This window comes from Pelmatolapia mariae, linkage group LG12, assembly GCF_036321145.2.
Source record: "Pelmatolapia mariae isolate MD_Pm_ZW linkage group LG12, Pm_UMD_F_2, whole genome shotgun sequence".
Classification (NCBI taxonomy): Eukaryota; Metazoa; Chordata; class Actinopteri; order Cichliformes; family Cichlidae; genus Pelmatolapia; species Pelmatolapia mariae.
In genome coordinates, this window is record NC_086237.1 from 34,045,789 (window position 1) to 34,061,661 (window position 15,873).

Genomic DNA, 15,873 nt, shown 5'->3' on the forward strand with positions numbered 1-15,873 from the left:
AGGGAGCTGGCTTCACTCTGCTGGCTCGTGAAGATAAGCACTCTCTCCACATGCTGAGAGAGCACGATAAGGGGATTGCTCCACTAAATTATATATATAAAAAAAGAAGCCCCGCCATTGGAGCTGCTAAAATGAGACTTTATCAGGTTAACTGGGAAACACCCTCCATCCCATTCCTCCAGCCATAAATCACAATTTGTTTTTCCTCAATTGAGCATGCTCAGTATGGGGAGGGGGCACAGCAAACATGTGCAGATAATTATAATTATGCTTAATCTTATTTTATAAGAAGAACCTGCCAACACCTTCTCCTTGTTACTTAGCAGTTTTTAAACATATAATCATTTATAACACATTATAATGTAGTTGTAAGCAGATTTAAGGCGTTAATCAATTTAAAATGCTACCATGTTATTAGTACTATTCATTGTCTGTTTCTATACCAGCTTGGGAAACTTCCGCGACACTTACAAAAAAATCATCAAACAAATTTTGAATTTTGATAAATTACAAATAGATAACTAAAATTAAATTATAAATAGAAAAGGAGCAGTGTGCCCTGTAAAACAGCTTAAAATAGCTAAAACTATATTATGAAAAAGTGCAAAGCAAATTTATACAATAAATAATATTTTAGATTGAAATAATACAAAAATCATATGATATTGCCTTGAACTTTAATAAAATTAACTGTTACTCCTTTTTTAAACATTAACAGCATTTTTGGTGACAAAAAAGGAATTCATAAAATCACAATGGCTTATAAACATTTAAAATGTAGACTTTTAGGTGAAAAACTAAAAATGTAATCTGAGAAGAAAAAACCCCACTGCAAACTATGCCATGACTGAACTTTTACTGTTTTAATGCATTTTAATATTTTTTATTCCTTCTCCCATTCTTTTCTAAAACAATTTAAGCCTCGTCTGTCCATCACTTCTGCCCGGCACCCTCTCATAGCTCAGCCTTCCCTTCTTCGATGGTGACAACACTGCAAATGTAAAAAAAACAACAACCAAAAAATAAAGTAAGAACAAATGAGCTATGTTAGCACCTGAACTTTTACCTGTGAAATAAGAAAAAGGAGACTATAATGTGCATTTCCAACCACAAACTCTGTTCAGGATCATTTTCTCGTGCAGCTCTGAACATGGGATCTATAAATTAGATCACCCAACACAACTCCTATTATGCCCACTTATACTTGTTTGCTGGTTCTCGTGTGACTATTCAACTAAATTTTTAATTATAAGATGTAAATAAAGAACCTGGGAGGAAAATCGAGAGTTAAAACTGCTGAATGTTTTTTCTCAGAGACTTGGGGATGTCACAGCAGAACTCCACGCTCACAGTCTCACTGGGAGTAGCACGGCATCATGAACATTGCCATAGTTCGTCATGATTTAGAGGAGTCTTATTTTTCTGTATATTGTGGACTTTTTTTGTTGTTGCTTTAGTTGTATTTACATATTAAAAATTTTAAAAAGGGGGAAAAAAAGGTTAAAAAAAGATTCTGAGCATGCTCCTAGTCTTGCTCAGAATTGCTCCTCACCTGATGTGCTGTCTTCAGGCTTGGAAACTATTGACTCTTGAAGTAAAAGTGACTCAGCTCACATCACCAGCATAAAATTCAGGTTAGTATGCCAGACAATAAAAGTTGTTTGTTCTCTGTGCAAGTTTGAGGACCATGATGTAGAATGCACAATGTACTTTATACTTTGTTGCACTTTCCTGTCATTGTAAATCTTGTGAATGGTCAACTATACAAACTGCATTCGCTTTCAAAGTAAAAGCTCCACCTTTTTGAAACACCTTTTACTCTGAAGGCAAATGGTCTCCATTTGCGGCTTGTGTGGCACTTTTCAGTTTTACTGCTGCTCAGAGATATTTTGATGAGTGTTTACAGACATAGACATCTTCCACAAAAACTACAGGGAACCATGGCAACGTAAGTATAGTATCAAAGGTTGTGTCAACAGCTAGTATTGTGCCAGAGACCTGAACAGCTTCTATTTCTATTTTTCACCTGATCCAATCAAGCCTGCAGCCTCTCTGTTCCTCTTCCTCTCCTGTCCTGCCCAGTATCTGGAGCCGTAGTTGGCTGAAAGTGATGTCATCCCTCCACCAACGTGATCATGACCCCACAGGATACCTGTAGGTGTGCTAAGACTGTAGGTGATGTGCTGACTGGGAGGATTAAAGTCCTTGTAGAGTGTAGGGTATGTGGACGTTTGGCGGCTGGCTGGCTGCTGCAGGTTGGTACTGTAACTGAAGGTAGAGTCCAGTTTGAGTGGGTTGTCAGCAGGGTGTGAAGAAATGGTGTAATCGTTTAGCGGAGTCTTGTGTGTCCACTCATTGACTGATCTTTCAACAACCCTCCCCACTGCTCCAGTTATGCTCCTCCAGCCAGAGATCTTCCCATCCTCTCTCCATGGATCATTGCTGGTCCAGCTTCCCTGGAAACAAACATCTGAACTGCCAAAAGTATCACTCAGGTCAAGTTTGAAATCTGAGTTGCCATCCTCGAATATTGGGTAGAAGCTCTCCTGTGGACTCTCGAACAGGAAGCTCGTGTTCTGGTTGCTAGAGAGAAGGTCTGGATGGGGGGACTTCATGCATTCATAATCCCCAGTGTGAGTCTGTGGGCTGCTTTGTTGGTTTGTCTCAGTGGTCAAAGTTTGAGGGTCTTTTGGATCTGCTGCCAGTGGATACAGGGAGGTCGTGTCACTGAAGAGCTAAACTCGGAAGAGAAGGGGGGAAAAAATCAAATTTAATTTCTTAACAACTCGGTTTATTTATGTATTTATTTTCTAAATATTTTTGGGGACTTTTTCAGCTTTATTTGATAGACACAGTGAAGAAAGGACAGGAAAGCGGGGGCAGAGAGAGGGGAAGACATGCGGCAAAGGGCCACGGGTTGGACTCAAACCCGGGCCGGCTGCTCTTAGCCGTATGGCATATGGTCATCTGCTCAACGCATTGAGCTAAACCGGTGCCCGGAACTCTGTTTATTTTTATTTGTAATTTGTACTTTCCCCTTCTGTCTAAAGTAATACGTTTTTGTAAAACAAGTGTTCCAAATACAAACATATTTACAGCACATGATCACCTTTAGCACTTTATGTGGCACCTCAGGAAGCAGCTCCTTCAGCTGACACAGTGAGGCCCCCAGGAGCCACTCAAAGGATGGCACTCTGCTCAGCATCAGCTGTCCAACCAGGGGGTTAATGCAAGGGAACTGTGACAAACATTCTTCTTCCTGGAGGAAGCAAATGGAAAAAAAAAAGAAATGCAATCAATGACAAAACATGTAATAGCTTTTGATTCATAAAAAAATAAATAAATAAAATCACACAGCAGACATAAGACAGTTGTAATAGGTGCATTTAGTTTTTGTCTCTTTGAAACTTCACAACCATTTATGGAATAATTTCTGTTTCAAACCTATGAGGTCCTGACTGGTCTCTCAGTATAAGTAATTAATGAAAAAACATTCTGTTTAATGTGAATTTCTGTGTATGTAGATGGCATTTTTTCCTAATTTATCAGTATTAATTATCACAGTTAATAATAAAAGATCTTGGTCTCCAACCACTGTTTTCTGCAATGTGACTATACAATACAAAAACAGAACTGCACAGAACCTGCATTTTCTAACTGTATGCTGTCCAGTTATCCCTCTTGATTACAACTCAACCAGCTTATAATTAACCATAGATAAAAATGTATCCACATGCTCTTAAGAATAGAGTCAAAACACTGCTTTAATTCATCACTGAAAATGGTGTAATTTATTCTAGACCTTTCTGTATGAATAGCTTTGATTTGGGGATATGAGTTTCACCTGTGAGGGCATCACAGTCAGCCAGTCTCTGTTCAAGAAGCTGACAGGGTCTCTGTCACTGGACATCAGGCTGTGGAAGCAGATCTGACTGATGGACTTTGCTATTTCCAATACATCTGACACTATCAGCACCTGCAAGACAATGTACAGAAATGCCTGTATCCTACTGTTGTTTGTTCTTTTTTATAACTTTTGGTCTTTTTGTTTAAAATATTGGTGAAATGTCTTCAGTATCCTGAAAGGATATTAATTTGACTTGAATGAAGATGATAATGATAATAATGATCTGTTACAGAGAGGGGCGCCACTTATGTTCTACCTTCACATCCAAATCCTCAGACTTCATTCTCAATAGCACCAGAGATGAATAGACTAGCACCAAGTTGCTGAAGGCCTCACTGGAAAATCTGCACACACACAAAATCAAGCCTTCTCATACACTACTACTGTTTAGGGGAGATAAATAAGGACCCTTTTGGATGACAAAATCATCAGGTTTTAGGGTCAATACTTGGTTCAAAGTTAAATACACTCTCCAAGTGAGGGTGTAGGGTTAAGTATATGTGGACACCCACCTTCCTCCCTGACCTTCTGGACAATGAAGGATGAGCCAGCAGCAGCTGTACTGAAGAGAGAGAGCAGTCAGCCTCATCACCACTCCCTCACTGGCTCGCTCTTGACATAGTTCATCCTGCTCCTACACACACACACACACACACACACACACACACACACACACACACACACACACACACACACACACACACACACACACACACACACACACACACACACACACACAGTCAGCAAAAGTATGTGTGTTTTTCTTTAAGTAGTTGCAGAGTTTATTGGTCAGCATTTCCACTTAAGAGACTCATTAGAGCATTGGGACTAAACGCAGAGGAAATCCGCCCCCATAACAAGTCTAACTGTGTATATTGTCTTTATGAGGACTGATTGGACTGAAATGAAAGTTACATAATGCTTAAAAATAACTGCCCAGAAGTGTATCAAGACGGTCGTCAAGTGGTGAGAGTAGGATCTAAAACAACTTGGCTAAAACCAAGACGTTTAAAAAGCTGAAACCATAAAACTAAGTATGGAAGCAGACTTTTATCACTGATCTTGTCTGTAAGTCAAAGTTTTGAGTTATGCATGTTGAAATTCCAACTTAAAAACTCAAAATTCTGAGTTAAGTATCTCAAAAACTTCATCAAAATAACTTACCAGTTTAAATTCCATGTACATTTTTTTTCAGTGTTAGAAAAAAGCTTCCATACCTAAGTGAAACACATGTTACCAGTTCCCTTAAAAACACTGTCAGACATCGGATTTTTATTTTATCACAGACACATTTACAAACCATGAAGAGCCTGAGATGTGTAAAGAAAAATGTTTCCTTTCCCAAATTCGCGGAGTCTACTGTTATTAGATGTGCTTTAAAATTTACAGCTACCACCGTATTACGTGAAGTTTCCTCACAAAGATGAAATGTTTATGTGTTTCCTGATACCTGAATGACGATGGCGGTGCTTTCATCCACTGTGATGAGAGTGTAATTGTGGATCCCTCCGAGCCTCTGCAGGGAGGGACAGTGGCTCCTCTCCAGCACCATCACATTAAACCTGTGACAGACATGTTTCACCAAATGATCAAACAGTGCTCGTCAGGACTGGGAGGTCAGGTAAAAATGCTTAAAAAAAAAAAAAAAAAGCCTTTGCTGTCTGAAGGTCAGGAAAGTCCAAGGCAGAGGCAGCATATTGATTGATTGATTTTTAGCTGTCAGAGTTATAATTATCTGTTAAAATGTCAAAAGTGATGCAGCAGAACTAGAAAATAAGTTTCCTATATCCATGATATGAGTAAACTCTGTGATGACTACGACAGCACTCAGACTGCTGGCTTACTTACAAGGCTTACAAGGATATTTAAAAGTACAATTGGAGGCAGAGTCTTCATTTTTCAGGCCACTTTTCTGTAGGGCCAGCTCCTACTTTCAAGATTAGGCTTAAAGCCTTCCTTTTTGATAAAGCATATAGTTATAGGCTTGATCAGGTGACTCCTCCCTTAACCCTTTAAAACCGGTAGGAGCAGGCACGCTCCGTTTTGCGTTACTATTTTTAAATCCCTGTAGAACTGGAACCACGTAAGCTAGCGCAATAATTTTTTTTGCACAGGAAACCGGAGGAGTTGTACTTACATCTTATGCCATCAGCTTGCCCTAGGTCGGGTTTCCTTTCACATATAGCTTTGCAAAAATTGCATTAAAAGCACTTGTAGCAACAAAAACATAATATTCCAGAAACACGCTTTGCCGATCTGATCAGCTGTTCAAAACACTTCCTACGTTGGAATAGACGTCAGCGCGAACTATCGCATGTCCACCATTACCTGCCCGAAACCGGAAGTGATGTCATTTTTCCGGAAAATGTAGTTTTTTACCTTCGGGGCCTTATAAGCCTTTACTGGTGTTTTTAAAAGCCATGTTTGACTTTATGCTTTTCTGAATAGTTTCTGGGATGCTTAGAACTCAAATTGCACTCCTGGAAATAGTTTATTTTGATGCACATGCTGTTTTTTTGAAAATTTGGATTATAATATTTATTTTCGTTTTTCCTGCAGTATATAAAAATTGTTGTATTTCAAAAATAAAACTATGAAGACACTCAAAATAAATTTCCTGTTGCTGGAAACTATTTTGTGCAACTTTTTTGTATTTACAGTTGTGAGGGATAAACCTCTTAAATTTCTCTAACTAGAAATATATGTAAAAAAATAAAAACAATTTTCAATTTTTTTGTAGTTTATTGCATTTTTTTTTGCAATTTATGTAGTTACTATGGACTTAATGCATACATATTATTACAATTTGGGCTATAACGGTTGTATTGATGTATTGCAACTTGAAATGCTCTCAAAAATGGCACTACAGCATGTAAAAATATAAAGATAAGCTCTGGCGGACTTGGTTCTATGGTAGGTCTTAAAGGGTTAATTACCCTGCAATGGATTTAGGCTGATGGGGCTTTGCCATGATGCACTGTTCCTTTTTCATTCATGTGCTTACATACTACTCTGCATTAACTGTTATTAAAATCTGGCTGTAGTTTTCTGTTTAACTTTAAATTAAAACTTCTTATATTAGATTATGTGATATGTAACCTGGTGTTAGTTATTTTTACTATTTTTTAATCTCAGCTACTCAGATGTAAAACATTTAAAAATTATTCTGATGTAAAGGCTGGTCATAACACTCAATACTTGAACACAGTTGTTTTTACTTGTCTGGATGAGGAGGAAAACTCACTCTGACTCGAGTGTTTGCAGTAGCAGCGGATAGTTAATAAGTCCCTCCGTCACAAACAACACATACGGGACGTTGTCCTCCAGGCACCACAAGATATTCTCTTTAGGGAAACAAGCACATTTAAAAGCATTTAAGTGAAAATATCAACAATAATATGAATACGTGGAATTTGGTGGCAGCTGACCTGCATCAGAGACGGTGGTGTTGAATGTTAGGTGGCTGATGCTCCTCTCCCTACAGATTGCAGACCATGGAGACTGGCCCGGATGGTCGTACTCCACGACTAGAGAGAAACAGGTCCAGGGGAAGTCGGGGCCAATATCCTGTTCATACACCACCACGCACACACTGTCATGCATGCTGTAAACAGGATAGAAGTGTGACAACAACGTGTTTACTTATACTCAAGACAGTGTGATGAATGGCTCCTAATCTGAAAATATAGCTATTAGATGTATACATTTTGCTGTTGCCAAAATATAAAATAATAAAATAGATACTATTTACCATTTGAAACTGAAAATACCCTTTTCAAATCTTTCAGAAACAGTCATATGAGGCATTTCAGAAACAAAAAATAAAATAAAGAATGTATGTTAATTTAAAAAAAATAACTCGGAAAGCAGGGGATGGGACCTCAAGCACAGCTTTATTGTGTCTCTACAATATCCAACTACATCAGAAATATCATGTAATTACATATGACTTCATATCTCTATATACCAATGTATCACACAGGCCTAGATGAATGAACTATGATACACTTTTACCTGCTGACTACACTTGCACCATTGAGCTTTATCTTGTCCTGCTCTGGACAAACTGCAGTTGCGCCTCAAACAACAACAAAAAAACACAAATATAATTAACTCTATGACACAATGACAGTCACCTGTTTGTCTTATTTCTGCATGTTTTGCAGCATTTAATTTTTCTTTGAATATTTTTTAGTTTAATAACCTTTGACTGAAATGACTGAAATGATCAGTGAGCTGCTTACCTGTCACCTGGTTCAAGCTGTTGATTATTGTTGATCTGCTGCTATCACAGTGAACTGATACGATAACAAGAATCTGCACAAAGGTAAATAAGCAACTCTTATCAAGTGTTTTTCACATAAAGATTTGTGACTTTAACTAATATCATATTTAGCTGATAGAAGTATATGACTGATTACACAATACTGACTTTATCTGTGGTGTTCTGTCCTTTACTGCTGTTCAGCCACTCAGCCACCAGGTGCTGGAGCTCCTGCAGTTTGAGGCTGGACTCCTGGTTTTTCTGACTGAGGTAGAGGATGATGTGCAGCCTCTTCAGCAGCTGCTGCAGACTCTGCTCTGCACATGCCTTAGCTGCCTTTGTCAGGTACTCTGTTGTCCAAGAACAGCAGGTTAAAAATCTCACAATATGGCATCTGTTCGGTTAAAACCTCAGTGTAGACACTGAAACTAAAGTTAAGATTTTGGAAATTCCAGCTTCCAGTTTTGAGTGATGGGATCCCACATGATTGCATAATTTCTATCGTACTTTTTTAGAATATTTACAGGGGATATTTCTGTATCTTGCCCAGGTTCTCTCCTACTGGCTCGACAAAGTCATTACTTATATGAAAGTAAAAACAATATCATACTACGTTATAATAAAAATAGCACAATTATGAAATTTACTTTCAGTTAACTGTCTGAATTTTTAATTTATTAAAATTAGATTTTTCCCCCCCTTTACAACTGCAGCATTTTGAACTAACTTAATAAACTTTAAAGGTTGGCTGCTTGTGTGACAGTAGTTCATGCTCACCCAAACCGGTACTGAGGTCACACTTCAGCAGCAGCTCCTTAAATGTCACCAGCACATGAATCAGAGCTGCAAGGTTGAAAAGCGCTTCCTGATCTGCAACACAGTGGGAGAGAGAGTAGATAATTTACTTCTTTCAAATCTAGGTTTAATACATTAATACAACAACATGCAAATTAAAACATTAACATGGCATTTCCTACCTTTGATCAGTTCTGCAGTCTGTGCAGGGGCCCTGCAGAGTGCCCTCTCCTGTTGTTTGAGAAGGAAGTGAGTTTGGTCTGGTGCCAGGCTGCTGAAGTCTCCACACCCTGGGAAGTTGAGCCCCAGCTGTCTGGCAGAGCTCAGACAAGGCTGAGCGAAGGCCAGCAGCTCACAGTAGGCTCGCTGCTGGCTGTCTGCACAGGGTTTAAAACACTAATTTAAAACACCATCTGAACCACCATGCTTTCCAAACAGACCCTACTACAGTCTGGTCAATGAGAAATGCACTCAAGCAGCCTGACTTCAAAACAAAAGGGCGGCATTAAAAACGTAATATGTTACAATTGACACTAGCAGTGATGTTTTTGATGTCACAAAACCACAAGCGTTCTCCAAGAGCTTGTTGTCAGCAGAGGCATCGCCGGGGGGGCTTTGCTGGTCCCCCAAGTGGTCCCCCCTGTCAAGACCTGTCTCTTTTTTTCATATTTTTCAAGCAACCTATATTGGAAATTCTGTTTTTGGTCTGTGACCCCAATACTTTTAGTAGCCTCAATAGGGCCACCCCTATGAAAAAAAACCCTATGAGGCGCCTGGCTTTCAGGTCTCCATATAATCGCTGCTAATGATACATTTGTAAAAGTGTGGAATTACTTGACTGAAACTCAAATGTGAAAGTAAGGTGTTTGTTACTTTACTTCACTCTGATAACTTGTGACGCACCTGTAGGTTTGATCTTAACTACTTGGCTGTCCTGTCTTTGCTGTGATTTTCCACTGAGTTGACCCATCCACTGATTAGCAGGTTCTTCCTCTCTGGTTGAACTTCCTGGCCTCACGTCCAGTGTTTGATTCTGCACTGGAGAAGGCTGCAGCTCTGGCAATAGTGCTTGGTGGTTCACCTCATGTGCTGATAAATAAAAGGATGAGCTTAGGTAAAACATGTTTTCATTAGGCTACATTAGTTTTTACAGGCGTACATCTGGAATCATAGCAAGAAAGTTCAGGACGAGGGTAAATTTATTGGATCTGTTGAGGTTTTTAACTATTAAAAAAATAATCAGCTTACCTGAGAGCTTTAGAGCCTTCTTAGAAACAATGCCCTCTTTATGTGAGTTGGGTGAGCAGAAGTTTATAAACTTATCGGGATTAAAAGATTAGCTGAAGAAATTATGATGATTACTGAGGAATCTAACATGAAGAATCTAAGAGCTTTATAGTGCATTCATGCGTTTTGTTTTCTTTTGTGGGAAGTGTAGGGATCTGTGGCTACACACGGTTTTCCTGTGGAGACTTTGGCTATAATACTTCATTTACATAAGACCAGACTGTTTGTATCTATTAAGTTCAGAAAAAAATGTTTGAAAATAAAGCTGCAAAAGCATAAATCAGGTGCTGAAAATCACCTTCAGACTATGCAAGAACAGTTAGTGAGCATAGCGTACCTGCAGTGCTGCCTGAGCTCTGAGGTGATGCAGCAACAGGAGCGATCTGCTGAGACCTAAGCATCATGAAGGTGGCAAGGGGGTCAAGGTCCAGCTCTGGTGGATTTCTTGCAAACAGCAAACCTCTGTCATCATCTCTAGTATTCAGTGTGGAGGCGACAGCCTCCTCAGAAATGTTCGCACTCAGCTCCATCTGACAGTCATGTCCTTGTCTGCTGATGCCTTTTTTTTTAGCTGAAGACCGGCTTGCAACTTCTGAAAACTTCTTGTCACCAATATCATATTTGGTGCAGGTGACAGGAGCTGATTTTACATCTTTATTCACTGTGTTGAACGCAGGCATCTGGGAGGCATTCGGAGGTGAATCAACAGTGGTTTTCTTTTGAAGAAGAGTTTCAGCTGTGGTGCTCAATAGAAAGGAGTCGACTGAAACCAGAATAGAAGGAAAATTGATGAGGTCTGATGATACTTAATATGAATAATTTTTGCACTTCAACTTAAAACAACAACAACAACAACAACAAAAAAAAACACCTGAAACAATTAACCTGGTTTTGACTGGCATTTCGGCATTTAAACCAGCTGCAGGTGAGCTGCCAAAACCATAGTGATGGACAAAAACTATCATGCAAACCACTAACCACCACAGAGTGGACAATTCCTAAAGGGGTCTGAGCCCCACCTGAGACTGATTACTGCTCCACATCAAAAGAAGGTGGTTCTGGCATAGGATCCTTTCAGGATACCACCTAGATGAGATATTTCGGTCATGTTTAGCCAGCAAACCCCCAAGCAGACCCAGTACATGTGGAGACATTATGTCTCTCAGCTAGATGGGAACATTTTGATGTGTCCTTGAAAGAGATGGAGGAGGTGGCTGGGGAGAGTGAAGTCTGGGTATCTCTACTCAGACTGCTGCTTCCAAGAAATGGATGCGGAAAAGTGTCAGTAAACCGACGGCTTAGTAATTAATTACCTACATATGTTTAATACAGCTACCACACATGGACTCATGCACATGTAAAAACCAAAAACACTCACCCTCCACATGTTCAGGTGGCAGTTTACTTAAGTCTTCTCCAGTTTCCTCTCTGATGGAGGGAAGATCAGACTTCACACGCTCTGTGAAGTCGCAGCAGCAGCACAAAGATAACTGCGGGACTCCCGTCTCCATCTCGGACTGCTGTTTGTCAGCAGCACTTATGAAACTTTCTTTCTCTAGTTTGATAACTTTTAAGGCTTCCCACAGAGGCTGGAAGTCAACAGCTGGCTCATACATTTGAGGCTCTGTAGGAAATACAGCAATTTAGTGACACAGTTCAGAGATTTCTGTGTTCAGTACGTCTGTAAATGTGATAGATTAGAAACAAAAAAAACAAAAAAAAATATCACTTTAAGTCCAATCATGACACAAAAACATGCACCCCAGAGTTTCCATGATAGCAACATTCATTTGAATTGACTTTCTCTGCCTGGTAAACAGTCACATTTTGTCAACCCCTGTCCCTAGATTGTGATACATTAAGTTTTAAGTCTCTACATCCAATTTGAGACTCCATTTAGAGCTGCAAACCCATCAGAAATGTTTAAGTAGATGGGTGGTTGAAGACCAAGATGTTTTGGGGCCACAGTGACATCTGGTGGTCTCCAAAACCATCAGCCTTTTAACTATTGATGCCAAAGCACTGCAGCACCTCAGTGAGTTTTAAAGTCCTCTTAGTCAGAAGTGCTGCAGCAGATTCACCCCAAATTTTGCATAATAAAAAACAAAATGTGTACTCACATGATTTAAACTTAATGGCTTTTGTTCCCCCTGCTGATTCCCTCAAAGTCACTTTAGCAAAACTGTCACAGTGAACAAAGTGGTTTCTAAAGAGCCAGTGGAGGCTTTGGCACTTTTCCACTGTTAATCAGTGTTGAGTATTTAATGTGGAACATTTGTGGAGTCTTCCTTTAATTACAAAATTACCTGACAACAGAAAGCCCACCACAAAGTTCAGGTGCTTCTCTGCCTTCCAAAGTACCGCCTTCATCTCTTTCTGAGCTCTCGGCGACACCAAAGATCTAGATGAAAATCATTATTGTTTCAAAAGCTTCTCCAAGTACCATAAAATGGGAATCACTCATATTTTCTCATCATGCTGTAGCATTTTATAAGAATTTATATCTTAATATAAATGTTAATCCAGATGACTTACAGATGACATCTCTATGTGTTTGTTCAGTTAATGTGAAATCAGTGAAAATAAACAAACAAAAAAAACCTATCAGAGAACTGTTTAGTTAGCAGCTCGACCTGACATTACTCACATTCTGCAACAAGGAGACATCTCTTCCTTCTTGAGCTCAGAGGTGGACAGACAGATGTCAGTTTGACTTTTCAGGGGAGTTGGGGTGAGAGTCAACTCCAGCTCCATTTCAGTGGGAAGCACCGCACATCCTTAAAGACACAGTAAACTAAAACTTACATAGAAAGAGAATTAGACACCTCAAACAATCAAAGAGACATGGTGTGCCTGATGTAGAAATTATTGGATGAATAATAGAGAAATTATTCATCCAATAATTTCTCTATTATTGGATGAAAAGTAAAACCAACAAGTTACAGTTTTTATCTAAGCTCTCTGTACCTGCAAAATCTGACTCAATCAGACCTCCATTCATCTTGGTTTCTTCACCGGCTTCATCTGGTACATCAAACTTGGAAATATCCATTGAGGGATTTGAAAGGTAAGCTGACGAAAAGTCAAATATATCAGTTTATCTTTTAATAGTGTTTTATATAATTTTTTTTCCATTTCATCTTAAATGATTTTGGTCTTTGTCACCTTTTTGAAGCACATCTAAGACTGGAATCTCCTCGTCCATCAGCTCAGTGGAAACATTCACACGACTGCAGATGCTTGAAAACCTTGTGAACTTTTCTGTGCTCAGCTGAAGAGTCTCCACTACAGCAGGCAACAGCAGCAACTACAGAGGAAAAACTATTAACAATAAACTGAGCAAATAATCTCATGTTTATAAGGATTAGTTACCTCTCCGTTCGTGAGTGGCTGTTTAACAAACTCCTCTTGAATGTCTGCGCATGTCTGAACATTAGTGGTGTCCACATCTGCCGGTTTTTCATAAGATGCACAGTGCTTGAAACAGCTACAATCCAACAGGTTTAACATGATGGTTAGTGGGGTCATAAACACATAAAGGTTGTTTATTTGCAGGTTTTAAAATACACCTGAACATGTTGTCTTCTGAGATGGGATTTCCTGATGAGCTCAGCAGCGGGTCAGCTACAGGAAGCATCCTCAATCTGGACAACTTGACTCTCAGTGTAGGCAAATGTCTCTTAAACTCTGCCAGGTGATCGACTGGAATGAGCTCTTCTGGCAAGAAGAGGTCTTTCACAGAACACAAACATGTTTTATTAAGCATAACTGATTTCCTTAAGAAGATTAGAATTACAACTTTATTGTAGTATACAGAAATGGTTCACCTTCACTCTTATCCGTGATCTCGTCAGGTGTCTGCATAAAAAACGATTCCTGACATGGACCGTCAGTCTGTGAGTCTTTTAAAAGGGAAACATACAAATCTTCATCTAAATCCTGAAGTGAGTCAGGATTAGAACTGGGTATCACCTCCACCTCATCTTTCACATCAAATCTGAAAAGTAACACAAGTATTTATGATATCTCTCCACAAATACAAAATTCAGTGAATGGATTGTGTTTTTAAAAGGGAGAACCTTTCTGTTGAATTTACTGGTGGATTTTTTTCTCTCAGATTATCAAGGACAGAGCCACCGACATTAAGTCTGCAAGTGGAGATCACCTGTCCTGTCAAGGGAATAAATATATAAGCAAATTAATTCATATGGCAGGCATGTGAAGATTACCTGTATCATCAACACACTATTACTGTTTTTATGATTGCTTAAGTACTTTCAAAATTACTTTAGTAATTTTACACTTTGATTTATTACAAAGCCCAAAGAGTCATGCTGACAGATTTCTTTCATTAACTATAGCAGCATTTCTTTATCATATATAAAAACTGAAATGTACTATTGAAGTTGCACATCTTTTGCTTATATTAGGATAAAATATGGAGTCAAACTTCTTTGCACTACTAGAAATTAAATTTTCACTAGTCTGGTCCACTTACATCCCCGCTCTACAAACTAAAGTTTGGGGGGGGGGGGGGTTTAAATACCTCTGACCCACGGTTTCCTGTAGGTGTCTTCAAGCAGCTTTCCACTATGTGGATACAGGTCACTGGCACCTGTCAGGTAAGGTGTTGGCAGAGCCAGCAGGTTCATCATGACTTTCAGACTGGTGCTGGCCTGAAATAAACACACAAAGAATCAGAACAACAAGCTTTTAGAGAAATACTCCGGATAAAATGAACAAGCTCACCTCAAAAACATAGTCAAGAGCTTTATATCTGATAGCAGGAAAGACTTCAGTCTGGGCAGAGTTGTCCTTTTCTGGCCTGTGCACACAAAGAAGCGGAGTTACAGGTAACATGTCTGTACCTCGGTATCTTACATCACACCAACTAACTTCATGTCTCACGCTATAAACAAATATATTTATGTAAACGGATAAAAATAACTTTCACATGGAAATCTTTCAAGTTTATTAGCTTGCTTAGCTAGCAAGTGTCGTACTATAGCTAGGTAAGGTAAGACTTTTTTTTTTTTTTTACACATTTTAACTCTAAATTTAAAGCTTTAAACATGGAAAGCTGACAAAAATGTAAATAAGAGCACTGTGTGTTTGAGTAACAGCAAACTTACATGACGTAATTAAGTTTTAGTGTTGCGCAGCTGTAGTGTCCAAGACTGTTTATTCAGGATGCATTAACAGGTCACCAAAAGGTGAAACCGTCACGCATGCGCTCTGAGGCATATGACCAGTAAAGCTAGGATCCGCCTTTGAAAAAAAATGTTTGGATAGTATTTGCCTAAAAAATGAGAAACCCTAAAATATTTCTGGGACCCCAACAAGCTCTTTGTAAATCCTGGAAAGGCCTCCACTGAAGTTATGGACCCATGGACACAAATATTTTATGGACGCTGGCCAACGTTTTTTTCTGTGGTTGTGTGGATGGCAATGTAATACCTAACATAGGCCATCAGAGGCGCTAGAATTATACGCTACACTCAAATAAATGTTTTTGGTCCGATAAGGAAAGATAAATGGTCCACGAGTCTTTCCTTTCTTCTCGGTGACGAAGCATTTCTATCTCAGGATGTCACCAGATTTCAGTTTGGGTCAGTGCCTA

General features: G+C 39.2%; 1 protein-coding gene across 1 annotated transcript; it reads right to left on the bottom strand.

The window, feature by feature from the left end:
- Positions 1 to 830: 830 nt before the first annotated feature.
- LOC134638343 (protein shortage in chiasmata 1 ortholog) lies at positions 831 to 15,455 on the bottom strand. Its single transcript, XM_063488853.1, has 28 exons — positions 15,386 to 15,455; positions 15,003 to 15,078; positions 14,800 to 14,929; positions 14,333 to 14,423; positions 14,081 to 14,250; positions 13,823 to 13,985; positions 13,626 to 13,740; positions 13,419 to 13,560; positions 13,221 to 13,325; positions 12,901 to 13,030; positions 12,560 to 12,654; positions 11,632 to 11,877; positions 10,591 to 11,016; positions 9,870 to 10,055; positions 9,149 to 9,343; positions 8,949 to 9,041; positions 8,340 to 8,521; positions 8,152 to 8,224; positions 7,922 to 7,985; positions 7,336 to 7,511; positions 7,152 to 7,251; positions 5,358 to 5,469; positions 4,420 to 4,541; positions 4,164 to 4,251; positions 3,845 to 3,976; positions 3,110 to 3,259; positions 2,027 to 2,735; positions 831 to 991 (listed from the first exon to the last, which is right to left on the bottom strand). Coding segments are annotated over exons 1-28 (4,359 nt in total). The 5' UTR covers positions 15,388 to 15,455; the 3' UTR covers positions 831 to 905.
- Between the last annotated feature and the right edge of the window lie 418 nt (positions 15,456 to 15,873).

Coding starts and splice junctions, on each gene's coding strand:
- LOC134638343 (XM_063488853.1), bottom strand. Junction 7,252..7,335: donor CACCACCGTCTCTGATGCAG/GTCAGCTGCCAC, acceptor GTTTCCCTAAAG/AGAATATCTTGTGGTGCCTG. Junction 4,542..5,357: donor GCACCGCCATCGTCATTCAG/GTATCAGGAAAC, acceptor GTGTGTGTGTAG/GAGCAGGATGAACTATGTCA.